The sequence below is a fragment of the Hibiscus syriacus genome, unplaced genomic scaffold (assembly GCF_006381635.1).
Source record: "Hibiscus syriacus cultivar Baekdansim isolate YM2019G1 unplaced genomic scaffold, ASM638163v2 tig00117056_pilon, whole genome shotgun sequence".
Classification (NCBI taxonomy): Eukaryota; Viridiplantae; Streptophyta; class Magnoliopsida; order Malvales; family Malvaceae; genus Hibiscus; species Hibiscus syriacus.
Window position 1 is genome coordinate 99,491 of NW_024063539.1, and position 17,429 is coordinate 116,919.

Here is a 17,429-nt window from a genome sequence, read left to right on the forward strand (position 1 = left end):
CTAATATTATTATATAATTTTAGATAATTTAATGTTTAAAAAATCATATAATTTAATGATCATTTATAAATTTTATTCTATAAAATTAATAATACATGTGATTATGTAAGATTTATAATATAATTCTCTACTAATAAGAAGCTTGTCCTATATAACGAAGCGCTGTTTCCAAACCGGTTTCTGCAGCTCTTTCTCCATGTGTTTTTCAGTCTGCATATATTGTTTATATTTTTTCCGCACCTCTTTCCTCAGCTTTCTCAGCTCCTTCTTTTGCTTCGCATCTATTTCACCCTCTGCTTCTGTTTCTATCTCATCACCTTCTATTTCCACTCGTGCTCCCGCCTCCGTTTCTTCTGCCTGTGCGCCTGTCTCGGCCGTTGCTTCTGGTGTTCTTTGAATTTCTTTCTTTTTACGCCATGACAGACATGTACATACTGAAACCGATAACGCAAACAACACTGAGATACATATTCCCCACAGTTGGCCAAATACCTGTTCTCCACTCCACTGTAAGTATTCAAATTTGAATATGAATATCTACGATCGTCTTCTTCTAATTAAGTTACGGGTTTGTTACATGAACAATATATATAATTTTTATCAAACAAAAAATTTGCATGCACACGAGTGAGTTCAACTAGCTTGCATGAACTACAGTTAATCGTCAAGGGAATGCCAACGAAGATTTAAATAAAACAAAATATAAATATTGAAGAAAAATAAGTTAATGTTACGTACCCATGCTTGATATATAGCTAGAAAGAAAGTAAAATCTTGAAATTCAGTGAAATTCAATTTTTCTCCGATGAGCCCTCCAAGCTCTGCTGTTTACCTATTAGCTACTTGGTATTAACGATGTAGCTTCTAAGTCTCTATTTATAGTTGTTTATGCTTAAAACTAGCTAACTAGGGTTTTATTTAAAAAGTGAGAGTATTACTACTACAAGCTGGAATTCACTTTTAATGATTTCTATAAATAAATAACCTAATTAATTGCATATTATTAGCCTTCAATTAATATATATATTTGTTATAAGTAATATATTTATCTTATTTTTACTTATATTATTATTATTTTTATAGTCTATATTTTCTTCTTCTTCTTTTGACTAAGTTAAAAGTGATTACAAAATAGTATTTGATTAAAGTAGTCTCAATCATTTGGTAATAAAAAACTCAATCACTTTTACAATCGTCACTACTCGAAACAATAACAATCACTATTGCAATCGCCAGTCCATGACTACTAGAAACAACAACGATTCTTTTAACCACTTACGTAAGTTGATTCGTGATTTTATAGTTTATATTCTAAGTTTATAATTATTTTTTATTAACATATTCTGAAGTTTTCTTTATTTGTCTTTAGGTCACATTTGCCATCTGGCCGATAAAAGGAGCAAAGGCAAGACGATAGTTTAGAGCTGTTTTAGTTGTTCATAGAGCTTCGATTGTTTCTTTAAGTTTAAAAAAGAAGGCGCCGTTGCCGGGGATCGAACCCGGGTCACCCGCGTGACAGGCGGGTATACTCACCACTATACTACAACGACTTGATTGGTAAGATGCATACAAGTTTTTATTTATTTATTATTGTTGGGAAACATTTGGCCATACATATACAAAGGGATAATTGATACAATGGATTTGTGATACCTCTTAATATTTGTGATGTCCTCCAGAAAAATGATGAATCTGTTCTAGTGGATCGGATACTTTGAAGATACAATGGGCATCATGGGATATATTGTGAAATTAATAGTCTTTATTTTTTTAATTTATCTAGATTTTGAAATAAAAAAAATAATTAAATTCAGAGATTTAATCTATTGATCAATTTTGACCTTTAAGACTTTGTAATTTTTTTTGTTATTTTCATATGACACATTATGATTCTATCGCATGTAATTTATATGTTTTTTTATAAAATAAAAATTTATTTTAAATCTAAAATAATTATTAATATTTTAAATCATAAGAAAACAATATGATTATGAAGTTGTGAATGAGACAAATTGAATTATAAATATTGTTTTTAATATACTTACGTAGTATTCAATATAAATTAATTGATTAATAGATAAATAAAAAATATATATACTTCTTAAAATATACAAAAAAAAGTTAGATATCTTTATATCCATATTGAAAGTAGCTTGAATCTACGAAAAATATAGCCAATACTAATTAATAATTAAAATTTGGGCAATCAAAATACAAAAAAAAATGTAAAAATAAAAATATATGTAATGGTTATTAAACAAAATGTTAAAAAAGAAAATAATTTAAATTTGAAAGCAGACGAATTTAGCCTGATAAAATCCCAGTGAAAGACCGTTTAACGTGCCTTTTCATACGTTATTCTGTTTTCTCTCTTTGGCTATGGAAAACCAATGTTTACCTTTCTTTTCTTTTCCTTTCCAGGAGCTTTTTCCCACTCCATGCACCAACTTTCACCCAAAACAAATACCATTTTCCTTAATTTCACTAATCAGCCCTTTTCTCATCAATAACCAAATCTTATTTTCAATCATCATTTCATGGTTAGTTTATTTCATTAATTTCTTGTCTGTTTCTCAAGAAAAAAAATGATGATGCACTTCTTTGTTCTCTACATTTTCATTAGAAATAAGAAATTGTGTTGCAATTGTTAAGTCAGGCTTGGATTTTTAGATATTATCAAAATAATTCTTTATTTTCTTTCTCGAGTTTAACAGATTTTGGATTATCCGAAGCGTAAATGGCATATAAAGTGGATCATGAATATGATTATTTATTTAAAATTGTATTGATCGGAGATTCCGGCGTGGGAAAATCCAATATTCTTTCAAGATTTACGAGAAATGAATTTTGCTTGGAGTCTAAATCTACCATTGGTGTTGAATTTGCAACAAGGACTCTTCGGGTTGGTTTTATATATATAAATGAATTACATATACATTGAGTATTTGAACAATGTATTGTAATTGAATTTAGGAGCTGTTTCTTTGCAATATTTCAGGTAGAAGGGAAGACGGTTAAGGCACAGATATGGGACACGGCAGGTCAAGAAAGGTACCGAGCCATTACCAGTGCTTACTATAGAGGTGCAGTCGCGGCACTATTGGTTTATGACATAACTAAAAGGCAAACTTTCGACGATGTCCTGAGATGGCTTCGTGAACTTCGAGACCATGCCGACTCGAACATTGTCATTATGATGGCCGGGAACAAGTCCGACCTCAACCATCTTAGAACCGTCTCGACGGAGGACGCCCAAGCCTTGGCCGAGAGCGAAGGTCTATCGTTCATGGAGACGTCGGCTTTGGAAGCCTACAACATCGAGAAAGCATTTCAGACGGTTTTGTTGGATATTTATGAGATAATAAGGAAAAAGGCATTGGCAGCACAGGAGGCAGGTGCCGGTACCGGTGTTCCTCAAGGCACCACCATTAACGTCAACAACATATCGGATAATGGAACCAAGAAAGGTTGTTGTTCAACCTAGAAACTGCTTTCTTTATTGTTTTTTTCTTCAGACAAGAGGTTTCAGAAATGTTGCGGTTGTCGGGTGCTCGACAACTTTGGGACAGACATGAAAATACATTGTTTGAATCGAACATATATGTAGAGTAGTTCGTAATTAAGAACCATGGATTAAGAATTCAAGATGAGAAAACGAGGAATTTAGCAGCAGTGTCATGTTTGGGGATTCAGAAGAGGATTTTACTGGAAGATCAAAGGATTCTGTTCTCATTTTTTTCCCAGCATTGCTTATGCTGATTTTTTTGAACTTGCAGATTACAATGTCAATTTTATTCATGTTGTAAAACAACTACTGTTACTCCAAAATTAAATCCTTGAAATGAATATAATTCATGTACCTTGTTTCTTTAAGATCATTAAGTTGCATGAGACTGCATAGTATTTATGATCTATATATATGTGTGTGTGAAATATAGTGTTCAGAGAATAAGATTCTTCAATTGTAATGGTTTTCAATAATTTAGAGGTAAATTTCATCTTTCAAATTTTCAAAATACATTTTTTAATCATGTTGACAGACCGAGTATTTTTAGGGATAGATTAACAAAGCCTCTTCGAAAATTTTAAATTATAATATATTTTAATTTATTTTTTGTATGTTCTATTAATAATCTAATTTTTTCCTTCAAACTTCATAAGTTTATCTCTTCTTAAAATTTTAAAAGATTAATTCTAACATAAAATATTACCTTCTTTTATATTTTAATACCTGATTTTAGTAGTTAGTGTGGTGAGCTTAATCGATATGACACTGAAATCTCAATGTAAATTTGAATGGAGCATGGTGATGGAGTTTCTATCTCGCTAGGTAAACAAGTTTAATGAGTTCCAGAATGATACGAACGAGTTCAACCATTTCTTTATTTATTTTTGGATAAAATATATAAATGATCTCCCGATTATAGGGAGTTGATTTGTTAAGTAATTTAACTATTAAAAGTTATAAAATAGTCAATCGTTAATTTATTATATTCTAAAATTATCTTTTTCCGTTAAAAAAATTGACGGTCGTTTGAGCTGAATGTTAACTTGTTGACTGAGATATGATAATCGTTTGAGATTGTGATTTTTTTATATAAAGTTTGGGGGCTAAATTAGAATTTATATAAAATTTAAGATCAAATTAATATTCTATCTAAAATTTAAGAGTATATTCATTTTTACTTACCTGCTATGACAGCAAGATTACATGAGTTAACGGCCTAATTATCAAAATAAGACGGACCGTAAAAGAAGTGATCAAAACTAAGCTTTTCAAAACAGGTGACTAAAATCGAATAGACCAAAAACATAAAAGACCACTAGTGTTGTTTACCCTATGTTCTCTCTCTCTCTCTCTCTCTCTCTATTGAATATATGTTTGGAAGGGAACTAGAATGCCCAGGCTTGGTCGTGCTTCGCTATCGCCTCTACAATTTAAATTATTTTTCACCCCCTCTCTTCTTTCTCTTTTCGGCTTAATCTCCGTGGGGTTTACTTAACTAACGAGTTTCAATTAACATCAACTAAGGTTTGAATTGATTTTCATTTATATCCCAATTTCTCATTTCCCCTTAAATTTTAATCATCCACTAAGTTTTCCTTGAGGATAATCTTTCTATATACACAATAAATATCTTAATGGGTCTACCGGATCCGTCGCTGGAGTTGCTAGCGACGAGCGGCGGCGACACCGTCAAGATTTTCGACATTAAGCTTGAACCGAACGATCCTTGTGTTCTAAGTTACTCGCCTTCTCCGAGTTGCTTTGTCAGTTCGGTTAAATGGAACCACACTAGTAAGCTCTTTTTTAATTTTAAATTATTTTCTCCCCGTTTCTGTTGCTACGATCTGTTCGATCGCTATGCTTTTTTCACTTAAGTTTTTTTTACTTAGAACTTTATTAAAGATTAATTTAGTTCTTGCGCTGAGAATTTAAGTTCTTTTTTATGCTTGTTTGTATTAATTTCAGCTGAGTTGATGTTATGGCAGATTTAGTGGTGGCGTGTGCCGGAGAAGATATCTTTGAGGCGGAACAATGGGCAGAGGATGTGGACAGTTCCGGTTTCTGGGACTGATTGTGGAGATAACATTGAGGTAATCCTACTTTAGGTTTAGTACATTGTCAAATTGCAAAGAAAAGATTGAATATTCCGGAAGTAATTTTTGATTGATTATTTGCTGTATGGATTTTTGGACTGGGATATAGTGTTTATTGACATGACTATGTTAAATCCAATTTGTTTTATGTTTTGTCTCAAACTATAACTTTCGATGCCATACTACAAACATGTAAATGATGAAATAGAAGTTACCTATGGACGGGCAGTCATTGTTGATTGGCTGCCCACTTAGATGCTATATTTGTATATAAGAAAAATCATGTGTTCTCATTTGCGAAACTAAAACCCTCAAGTTTTTACATCTTGCATCCAGAATTAGTTAGTGATTTATGATAGCAAAAGTTTAATGGTAGTTAATGCCAGTCCTTGATTGGTTTCAACGCTACGGAAGTTTTTACAGTCATTGCCACGGGCTTTCACATTTAAATTATTCAAGTAAAACTCCCCACCTATTCACAGGAGTCTATTTTAGCTATTAACTTTAGCAACAAGGGATCTAGATACATATGTTCAGGGGGAAGTGGTCAAATTGTAAGGATATGGGATTTGCAAAGGAAGCGTTGCATCAAATGGTCAAGGGGTCATACGAGCACAATAACAGGTGTTATGTACAATTGCAAAGACGAGCACTTGGCCTCCGTCAGCCAAAGTGGAGACCTCATTCTTCATAACCTTGCTTCCGGGGCTAGGGCTGCTGAATTAAAATATCCAAATGAACAGGTTGTTTAGTGTGTTGCACATGAGTGCTTATGTTAGGTTCTCATTCCTGTTTGCAAGCTAATTTTCCTGTGATTGATTTTAAGACCAGGTACTCAGTGTACTTGATTATTCACGGATCAGTCGACACCTTTTGGTGACTGCTGGTGATGATGGATCTATCCATTTATGGGATACCACTGGTCGTAGCCCAAAGGTTCTCATCTCTCTCTCTCAATATTCGTTCTGTTTTAAATACATAATTAATTCATTTTCCTTTTACAGGTTTCCTGGTTGAAGCAGCACTCTGCACCCACAACTGGAATTAGCTTCTCACCATCCAATGATAAGGTCTCGTTATTTCTTTTTTGTTCTCTTCTACTTAATCCAGGATTAATTAAAGGAAAAGGCTGAGACTTTTTGGGAGTTCAAAAATGAAGTAATCCTTTTTTATGGTTTGGACAACTTTCAAAAATTTGTTAAATATTCTGATGCTTCAAGTTGCTTATTCCTTTCTGACAGATAATTGCTAGTGTCGGGTTGGATAAGAAGCTATACACTTATGATTCAGGCTCAGGGTCTAGAAGACCCTCCTCTTTCGTGTCTCATGAGGCACCTTTCACTTCATTGGCATTTAGAGATGATGGTTGGACACTGGCAGCTGGCACCAATAATGGCAGAGTGGTGTTCTACGATATTCGAGGAAAACTAAAGCCTTTTACTGTCCTTCGTGCTTATAGTAGCTCTGAGGTTGTTTCTCTTTTCCTCTATGTATCATCACACTTCTTAATAGAAGAAACTCAGACATGATAATTACTAGTCATTTGCACCCGCTTTCATACTTTTTTTAAAGAACTCTAAACTTGATGTAGAATTTGAATTGTAGTAGTATAAAGGATCATGTTCTATAATGACATTAGTGATATGTAATATGCTCTCACTGCTTGCCTGGCTGTGCTTCAACTTAAAAGATATTATGTAAATGGAACAAACTAAAGATAATCTTATTGTTAGGTCATGAATTTTAAAGTAAGAAGCCTGATTCCTTTAGTCATTTCAAATCCCAAGTGTTTATTGCATCCATCAGGCTGTTTCAAGTTTATGCTGGCAAAGATCAAAACCAGAAATTGTTAATGAGAGTACTTGCACTGCTGAAACTGCGCTTTTGGGAGGTGAAGTGGAGGATTCAGTTCTAATGCCTGACCCACTTCCATCTGTGACATCAACAAGCCTTTCAGCATCCACAGCAATTTCTGGTTCTCTTATCACTAGCCGCTCAGGTCCTGCAGAAGTATCTTCTGTTACTAGTAGTAGTGGATTGGTATCAAGCACAGTCAATCTGCCTTCTTCTATGGAAACACCGCATAAAAGCCATATGTGGCCACTGATGAGATTACATGCTCCACGTTCTAAATACAATCTCAAGGATGATATGGATGTATTTTCCCCCGTCGTGGATGTTCAACCAATTACACCCTCACTGGATAATCTGTGGGATAATCATGATGGTGCAAAGAAAGAGCATCTACTCACTGATAAGAAGCCTTTCTCCCTGCTGTTTGCCTCTAGCAGTAGGTTTGGTTTTGCAGATGATGGAGCTCGTGATCACCCAATATTTGATTGGAAGCCCAGTTCAATGTCCCCACAGGTTTTATGCATTTTCGTCTTTTCTTATGCATACATTTTTGCATGGCTTGTTTATTTTGATTGTCTTGGTACAGGATATTTACTATAAATCTTCATGGCAATGTTCTAAGATAGTGTAGTTAGTTATATTAGTTAGTGCTCATTTTCGCTTATAATGTGACTTGTCCTTTTGCACATTATTTTGTATGTTTGTAGCATTTTGAGTGTGCATATCAACGAGTAAAACAGATCACATTTGTTTTAAATACATGCTAACAAATTGGGTTTACATGTTTTAAGTATATCTAAGATTTACTATATCAGACCTTTTTTGTTGGATGAATATGGTTTTATTATCCAAGAAGCACAATTTGGCTACCAAAGAAAATATCAGACTTGTTATTGTCTGCAGAAAGCTCTCGTTTCTGACAGTGTTCATTTCTCGTCTCCATCCCACATAACGATGTTTGTATACCACATTTTTGTCCAGGATGACACGAGATCTTTTACATCATTAGGATCTCTGTCTTCAACATCATCCAAGAGTGAAGTGGCCTCCATCACTCCTCCAGAATCTTGGGGTGGTGAGAAGATATCTGATAAATTTTCTCACCTTCGCCGTCTGCCATCTCGATTTGGGATGGAGGCTTCTTGTGGTCTGACAACTAGCTCTTTTTATTCTGGACAATCTCAGTCTTCAATGCTCAGTCATATGAGTGTTAGTTCGCTAACAAATTCTGACATAAGCTACAAAAACTTGCACGCAAAAGATGTCTCTTCAAATCATGAAACTTCAGTGGGATTTCCAGACCACTTCTCCAGCTCCATGTTTGCGTCTCTTAGTTCAAAAGGCATTACTGGAGCAGGCAGCCTTGACTCACCAAAACTATCATCTTTAGCACTGTCTCGAAGGTTTTCAACATATGCCGAAAGAATTAGCACTACATCTGCCTTCAGTGATGGAATGTCCCAGTTGATGGCTTCCCCCAAAACAAAGAAAACCGGAGATGAAACCAAAGAAGAGTTGTTGAATAGCATGTTATTGAAGTCCGATTCATTTGCTTCAGCAGAATCAGGGATTCTTCCAGTTATGAATGTATGGAACCTGGTTTGGTTAAATAAATGTTGGCTTCCACATTTAATTTCTTATATGTCGGTTTGCTTCTAAGAGTGGAAGTCTAGCTTGAGCAATCCTACTGCTTGGTCTGCTCACCCCGGATGGTTTCACCATTTTTGGTATTCTGCTATCATTCATCCATTTGAAATGGTGAAGTCAACCATGATGAATAAATTTTAGGAACTTTATGTTTTTCATAGTTTTCTTTGGTCACGATGGTTTGTTGATTCTGAGTAACAGGGAGGAACGGAACAACCCCACAAGGCTCTTCAACCTGATTCCCAGCAAGGAAGTAACTTTTCTCTTCAGCTATTTCAACGTACTCTTGAAGAAACCCTCGAATCATTTCAGAAATCCATTCATGGAGATATGAGGAACCTTCATATTGAAATCTTAAGACAATTCCACATACAGGAGGTATCTCCTATCATCTCTTGTTTTTCTCATTGATTTGACGTTTGGGAAAAATATTCACAGCTCTATCTGTGGGGTCGTTGGACAGATGGAGATGTCTCGCGTGATGAGCTCCATTCTACAGAACCAAGCTGAACTGATGGAAGAGATTAAGTCTCTTCGGAAAGAAAACCAGCAGATTCGACAGTTGCTTTGACTGCTGCTGATTGAACTGCATTACTGCATCCGGTTGGTGAATGCGTTTTCTGATCACATTGCTGTTTCATCAGTATAGGTCATTGTATTTTAGAGTAAAAATTGATTATTGGATATCATTTGTGTAAAAATGGGTAAAAAGATGAAAGAATCATGCGTACTAAATGAAGAGTACAAATGTGGGGTTTAAGAGATTTTAAGATTCTCTGTGAAACATGTATAGAAATGATTCTCAATTGATTGAAAAATGAAGCTTTTAGAGGGTTATACTTTTGTAGATGAGTTCCCTGCAATAATTACTTCATATGTTTAGGCTTATAAAATCCTCATCTTGCAAGAGTAAAAATATAAATATATTATGCACAAAATTGTTGAACTTTTACAATATGGACATTAGTATTTTATATTTCAGTAATTGTTGAACATTTTTAATTTTTGTTATGTTTTATAATGTTACAGTATTTCGGTTATGATTTTGGAGTTTTGAATGATTATCAATTCGGCTGTTTGAATCAAACTATGTAGTTTTGAACTTAACTTTGCTTTATGATTTTCCATTTCCTTATTTTTCATTTCGCTTGAAATTTGGGATGTTTCCAATGGCGCAATGAACCGTTTTATTGTATTGAAGGTTTAACCATTGCAAGTGCTATGATTAACCAATAATTCATACAGATTGTCGAGACCAAGGATGGAATTTACTTTGTTTATGGGATCTAAATACCTTATTGTAAAAGTGTTCCTACTTAATCCTATGGTTTAGACTTCTCTTTATTCGAATATATATATATAAACGGATTTTTAATTATACAATATAATTGTATTTTCCGTACATAAAATTTTAATTTAATATTTATACCATTAAAGTAAGCCCATTATTAGCCCAAATCATTTGAACCTTTCTGGAAAATCCAAAAAGGTAGTGACAAACTCAACGCTCCAAAAAGGCGCGTGCCTGGGGTTGGGGAGAGATCCAAGCTCCCCAGAAGAAGTTTTAAGTCGAGTATTATTTCTTAATCCTTCCATCCTCGTCCTCTCCATTGCTTCCAATAAACGCATCGTTTTTATCCTTTTAAGAAATCCACTAAAAGAAAACAATTCTTTCTAAAATAGATATTTTAAAAGGAATTCTGTCAATGGAGGAATCATCGTATTCAAATCTTAGTACCACTCATTTGCTCGGCTCAGTTCCCGTAAGCTTCTTACTTTACCTTTTTCATTTAATTTGCATGACCTTATTTCTTCTTTTTTAATCAAATTAAGTCTTCAAAGATTTAACTTGATTTCAATTTTCATTCGAATCTCAGGCTGTTGCCAATGAAGAAAAGAAGGCCTCGTATGAAGGTATTTTTCCCTCTCTTTTACTTCTAGTTTCTGGAAAAGTAATTTTACAGCATTTACTAACTTTTTTTTTTCCTTTTATTGAAATTGTACAGTTCCTGAAGCGAATATGCAAATTTTTCCTCCAAATAATGGAAGTGGAGGGGGTAGTGGTCGAGGTTATCAAACTCTTGAAGCTCCTATTGGTATATTTTTTTCTTTTAATTTATTCCCTTGCCATAAAAGGGAGTACTTAGTTAAACTCATCATTTTTTATTATATATTTGAAATCTGCTATACAATTGCAAATGTTTATTGTATTAAAAGAGTGCCTTTAGTGAGGAAAATTGTGTTCTTGATAATGAAACTGTAAGAGAAAAACTTCCAAAATCTTTGCACATAGAGTTGAGATAAGAAGTAGGGGTGAGTATTTGATTGAGTCGAGTAAAAAAGTTTTGAGTTAGTTGAGTTAACGATTCCTCTTTTATAACTCAATATTTATTTGAAATAATACTTATAATATTATGATACTAATTGATTCCAATTTAAACGGTTTTCTATAACCATATAAGATAAAAATATATATTTCTTCATGTATTTTCATATGCGATATACATATATCATGCGGAGTTGAGGGATTTCACTCTAACTTGAAAATCAATTTACTAATTACTAAAAATTTAGAGTTATTCAAGTTCTATTTTATAACTCGACCTGAATTTAAATTTTTTAACAGTTAAAATTCGTACTTTTTTTAGTCGAGTTCTGCTCACCCTTAATCAGAAGTTTGGTCATTGACTTGTGGTTCTTCTTTCTGGAAGTTTCATATTGTATAATAGGGGAAATTCAGCAAGGATGTTTGATATTTTCATTTCCCTTTAAGTTTGAATGGAAAGAGTAAACTGCAATGTACTGTTACGTTTTCTTTTATGCCTGGAAATAATTACCTGTTATTTTTATAGTCACAAATATCCTTTTATTGGAGGGAGCATTGTGAATATATTTAAAAATTATAATTCTATATCTTCATGTAATTGATGTAACCAATAGCAATGCCTCATCCGAAGTTAACCTTCCCCTGATACATATATGATCCTTATGATGGTTCGGTTTATGTGTTTGTGTGTCTGTATTTTTATATATTTACTTTGATGCGTGTGTATGTCTTCTAAGGAATATAGACATTGGGGATCTTGCATTCATGTTCTTAAACACCTTAGGATATTGTGGTTAAGTATTATTGTCATAGTGTTACTGAAGGAACTTTAATGTTTAATCATCCATTTGACTATTCTATGCAGAAGAATTTGAACAACAGCCAGCGAATAATTGGAAGGGAGTTTTTAGTATCTCATCATACACACAGTATTTTAATGTGGATACTGATATTGTCATATACAGATTGATATGTTCCTTTTATCCTTCCATTGGAGATTTTTTCAGCAAGATCGATGCTAACCCTGACCTGTGAGTATGCTAACCCCACTCCCACCCCCAAAAAAAATACAATTTTTTTCTTTCTGTTGCTCCCCATTGTATCATAAAATGCGACATTCTTCAATATGGGTGAAAAAACTTCTGTGTAAAAGCTTCGTCATTGTTTATTATTATTATTATTATTGGAAATTTATCGATTGGACGAGAAAAGTTTATGGGGGGTTTATTCCTTATAAAATCATATTATCTCTAGTCGATATAAATTGGGATGAAAAGTGGATTGCAAGCAATCGAAGCATCCATTGACTTGGCAATCTTTTGTTTGCAAGAAATAAGCTTTTTGGAAGTCAGGATGAGCCCACTGATCTTATTTGCGAACTTACCACGTTAGAAAGCTCAGTTATTTGGTTCTTTATTTTGACATGAATCATAACATGTAGGAAAGACAGAAAATTTAAAAGAAGCATGCTAAACATGATAAGTGCATGAGGTGTTATCTAAGGTGTGTAAATGCAAGCAGAAATATAAAAGATTTAAGCACACATTGGTTGCATAATTTGTTTCATCAATATCTATTATTCTGATCTTAGTTCTAGGCTTTGCATTTCTGGTTATCTTTGCAAGTTGGTTGAGAAAACGAAGCTATTCATTGAGAAAGGAAATAGGAATACAGATAGTAAAGAGAGATTGAATCATTCAATTATGGAAGTCGGAATACATAGGATTTTGTAGCTTTTGTTTGTCTCGTAGAAGAGGATTCTTCATTGAGTTGTTTGAAAGTGAGGTCATAGATGGTTTGCCTTCAATCAAAGGATCTTTCCTGGTATACCTAACCAGCATGTTGTTTAACGGATAGTGCTGGGGCAAAAGCTGTAAATTCTTTTTTTGATAGAAGTTGGAGGTCTCATTAAAAACTCCCTTCGTATTCGTTCACATACTAAAAGTATGTTAACGAACATTGAAAGGAAGAAAAGAGTACCTCAGATTTTATTAATATAATACCCGATACAAAAGACACCACGGAATATCCTCTCATGGTGATGTACACCATTACAACAAAAACCTTAACCTAATAAAACCTCATCCAAAGCCACAGTCAAATCACCTTACTACTAATTACATCACCAACAGTAGTAATAAAAAAATGCGACAGAACATAATACAAAATGAAAGCAACACCTACAACCATATAGACTAAAATAAAACCACAAATGAAGAGACGAGATCTAATGAGACTTGTATTCTTCAGGAGCCCAAGAGTTTGGTTTGAATGAAGGTTCTATCTCATGCACCATGACCTTGAAGAAATTGTCACCAACCTTCAATTCAACCATCGAATCAATTCTCGCATCAGCCTTTGTTAGGACTTGAATTTTAGCCCGATCAAAGGATGATGGAGATTGACAACTTTCGTCGATAGCCAATAAAAGACCCCACTTATCACCAATGTTCTTGAAAGTATTCCAATTCCATGCGTGAAAAGGAACACCCTCGCAAACTAGCTATACTCGACGACACTCCATTACCAAACTCTCTGACCAAGCTTCGACTATGGAGAACCACTCTGCGAGAATCTTTGATTTGTCGTTCTTTACACTTCTCAATGAAGCATTGTCTTCGAAAATCATTAAAATCGCATTACCAGCAGCTCTCATTAATGTGAAGCCAGTGAGACCCTTCGATTGCATTTGCCTAGCGAGATGACCAATTTTAACAAAGTCCTTGCACCACCCCACTAGACAATTGCTCAACACCTGGAGTTTTTCTTCATCTATAACACCTTCAACTTTATAGTGATTCTTACTCGAAACATCTTCCATCCCAGACTTGCGAAGAATACTTGTCGATGACTTTCTCCAATATGAATGACGAGGTTTGAATTTAGCAAAAGAAACACCAATTTTGCTGCCGTCGATACGAGAGCCATTCATTATAGAGATCGTTCTCCTTGCTTTTTCGAATGATGCGAAGCGAATAAAACCAAAACGAACTCCTTTTGAATTCCTTTTATTTGGAATAAAAGCATCAAGTACCCGGCCATGAGAGCAAAATAACGATCCAAACCTCTTCCAATGGATCTTCTCTGGTAAATTATCAATAAATAATGTGAAGCATCCAGACTTGTCATTGATGCAATCCTTTGTGGTGGACTCCCTGGATCCATCTTGGACAGCAACTGCGGTAGACTTTTCAACATAACACCCAGATTTATCATGCACATGAATACTTGGAGACGCTCCAGGAGCTGGATTTGGCATAGGCAAAACCGGAGGAACAGGATGACAACTATAAATGTCCACTGCAACAGAATCAGTACCCATTCCTTTTTTAACAACCAGATTTTTCTTTGCCATCTCAATGTGCAAAAGAGACTTCAACTTGGCATCAAAAACCATCTCCTGAAGGGTATCTTTGGCAGCAACAGCAAATTTTGCAGTAGAGAATAGAGCGAAACCCTTGGGCTCTTTTCCCTTGAAGCTCACTTGCGAGGCTTCAAAACCTGGAAGCCATCTCAGCAAGTTTTGCAGCTCTCTCTCTTTGACATCTGTAGGCAGACCCGAAATGAAGATGGTACGAACCTTGTCATGATAAGAATGATGATTAGGCGAAGAAGGCGAGGCTGCAGAGGACGGAGGAGCTATGACCGGAGGTCTCTTCTGGTTACATGGGAGGATTCCTTCACCCGACATTAGAGGAAATCTCAGTGACTTAACGTAAAATCCCTGTTGCGCGCCCGGCGATGGAGAATGTTTGACTGGCCGGCGAAGAAGAGAAGGATGGTAGGGATAAAGAGAGTCGGACAGGAAGGTCCTGAGCCTTCGAAAAGGAGGAACAACGTAAACTTCCTTCTACCAAACCCTCAGACTTAAACGGGATCGTGAAAATCAGATATTGCCTTCAACAAAACTCTCAGACGTGGATTAGATCGGGGGAATCGCTTAGCAGAACCTTGGCTTGTTCTGATAAGTCGAACCGGTCAAAGGCAGACTCACGGGGAATGGCAGCAAGACTGAACGCCAGGACAGAAAAGGAAAAGATCGCAAGTGAAAGACGAGCCCGAAGGTCATACGATGAACTGACGACGGCCGACGGCAAAAACGGTAAATAACGGCGATCAGATCTGCGCCGAAAGAAAGACTTTCTCGAAAATCCAAACTCAAAAAAGAAAACAGAGTGAGGAGACGATCTTCCTGATGAAAAATGGCGGCGAACGGATGACGGAAAGTGGCGGCGGACGGCGGATGTCGGACGGCAGACGGCGGCCGGAGGACAATGATGAAAGACGTGGGCGAGCGGCGATGGAAAAAGATGAGATGAAATGATGGATGAAAAATAAAAGACGCCTTGAACCAAGAGAGAAGCGGGAGCTTCTCTCACTAGGTTTGAAATTCAAAGTCAGAATTTTTCCTGATTCGGGAAGAAAAGCTGTAAATTCTGATCTGATGGATTATTAAAGGTAACCATATACATGGTACCTTTTGTTGTTATCCGTGGGAAAGTTCAATTCCATGTTACTGTAATATGGTGATTGGTGAAATATAAATTTGATCATGTAGAAATCTTGACATTGTAACAGCCATAACTTGATAAAGGTGAAATAGTGTGCATTTGTGTCATGATCATCTGTTAAATTAGTTTGTTTGTCTTGATTTTTTTTCTGTATGTAGGTATGGGCTTATCTGGATCACAACAACCTTGATCTTTATGCTTGCTTCCTTTGGAAATTGTGCCACATACCTTATGCAAAAGCACAGTGATGGTACTTCTTCTTGGAGCTTTGATGTTGGCTATATAAATGCAGCGGCTTCTGGAATCTATGGTTATGCAGTTGTGGTTCCAGTGGCATTTTACTTCTTGCTTCAGTATCTGGGTTCAAATGCTAGCCTTGTACGATTTTGGTGCATGTGGGGTTATTCCCTCTCCGTTTTCATTCCAACTGCGGTAAGTTATAGCATACCCGTTGATACTTCTTGGGTCTTGTTAATTGGTGAGCATATGTAGACCGTTATTTGGAGTCCGGTATGCCAGCCCTTCTAAGTTGTTCCATGGAAATTTTTCAAAAGGTCATATACCTATACTCACGTCCGGATATGCACTGGATTCTTTGAGTCTATTTGCATCAGTATGAAAATCAAAGTTATTATATATTCATTTGTTCTTTTGCAATCATCTAAGCTGTAGTCTGTAACATATTTGCAGATTCTACTGCTTATTCCAGTTGAGATCCTTCGATGGATCATTATACTCATCGCCGGTACAGCCTCATCATGCTTTGTTGCCTTGAATATAAGAACTTACATCGAGGGGCCGAACGATCTCAAAATGATGGTGGTCGCATCATTCTTGTTGCAAATGGCCCTTGCAATCTTCATCAAGGTATGGTTCTTTGCATAAACCTCACATCCAAGCATCGAAATCCAAACTTTGTTTACGCTGTTTCTGGGAAATCCGTGAAAAGAAGGTCCAAGTTCGATCGAGCGAAATTCCTCATGAAGAGAAGCTTGTTTGTTTTTGTGGGATTCATTAGTTGTTGAGGTGTAGTTTTAGTGATAAATTTGAAGCATTTAACAGGGACAAATGATGGTTTTGGAGTGTGGCTGATGTAATCGATCAGGCGTTCTTGGCCTACAACTTTTAGGAGGCCAGCATAATCACAACAACTAGAGTAGATGTTAATGTAACGATTACGAATTCTAAAAACTCACTAAGATGTACACTTTCGTTGGTCGGTCCGGATCGCCACAACATGCCACGTGGTCTGCTTCACTCTAGCTAGACAATGGTTTTACATCTTGTACATTTTCATCTTTTCACTGTCATTTCGTAATCATTATATGACCAATATCATATTTTTAACCTTTAAATAACAAAGATTAACCATGCCAAATGATTTAATTTTATAAAATTATTTTGATATAATAACAACTTATTATGATTTTGTCAAGAATGTGTGATTAGTAGTATGATCTATGAGTTTATAGCTATAAAACTAATCAAGT

The 17,429-nt window shown here is 35.4% G+C and overlaps 2 protein-coding genes, 1 non-coding gene and 1 pseudogene across 4 annotated transcripts; 3 read left to right on the forward strand and 1 right to left on the reverse strand.

The window, feature by feature from the left end:
- The first annotated feature begins 380 nt into the window (after nt 1–380).
- Nucleotides 381–17,231, forward strand: LOC120197825 (protein YIPF1 homolog). 2 transcript variants are annotated; one of them, XM_039199225.1, is made up of 9 exons: nt 381–386; nt 4,245–4,247; nt 8,465–8,476; nt 10,806–10,865; nt 10,980–11,016; nt 11,109–11,198; nt 12,294–12,459; nt 16,098–16,371; nt 16,630–17,231. In XM_039199225.1, exons 4-9 carry the CDS (start codon nt 10,809–10,811, stop codon nt 16,822–16,824), a joined length of 819 nt encoding a protein of 272 aa, XP_039055156.1. In that variant the 5' UTR covers nt 381–386; nt 4,245–4,247; nt 8,465–8,476; nt 10,806–10,808; the 3' UTR covers nt 16,825–17,231. The 2 variants fall into 2 exon arrangements, with proteins under 2 accessions (XP_039055156.1, XP_039055155.1); XM_039199224.1 differs by lacking the exons at nt 381–386; nt 4,245–4,247; nt 8,465–8,476 and adding an exon at nt 10,639–10,724 and having other exon boundaries at nt 10,798–10,865.
- On the reverse strand, nt 1,479–1,550 carry TRNAD-GUC. Its single transcript has one exon. It is a non-coding gene; the product is annotated as a tRNA-Asp (tRNA).
- LOC120197826 (ras-related protein Rab11C-like) lies at nt 2,393–3,539 on the forward strand. The gene is made up of 2 exons (XM_039199226.1): nt 2,393–2,902; nt 2,999–3,539. The coding sequence occupies exons 1-2, from the start codon at nt 2,738–2,740 to the stop codon at nt 3,482–3,484; spliced, it is 651 nt and encodes a 216-aa protein (XP_039055157.1). The 5' UTR covers nt 2,393–2,737; the 3' UTR covers nt 3,485–3,539.
- Nucleotides 5,112–9,931, forward strand: LOC120198070 (annotated as a pseudogene).
- Nucleotides 17,232–17,429: the final 198 nt, after the last annotated feature.

What these genes read in the sequence shown, in the direction of transcription:
- LOC120197826 (XM_039199226.1), top strand. Translation starts at nt 2,738, where the DNA reads ATGGCATATAAAGTGGATCATGAATATGATTATTTATTTAAAATTGTA. An exon ending in TTGCAACAAGGACTCTTCGG is followed by an intron (nt 2,903 to 2,998) that starts GTTGGTTTTATA and finishes GCAATATTTCAG; the next exon opens with GTAGAAGGGAAGACGGTTAA.
- LOC120197825 (XM_039199225.1), top strand. Translation starts at nt 10,809, where the DNA reads ATGGAGGAATCATCGTATTCAAATCTTAGTACCACTCATTTGCTCGGC. An exon ending in ATCGATGCTAACCCTGACCT is followed by an intron (nt 12,460 to 16,097) that starts GTGAGTATGCTA and finishes TTCTGTATGTAG; the next exon opens with GTATGGGCTTATCTGGATCA. An exon ending in CCGTTTTCATTCCAACTGCG is followed by an intron (nt 16,372 to 16,629) that starts GTAAGTTATAGC and finishes ACATATTTGCAG; the next exon opens with ATTCTACTGCTTATTCCAGT.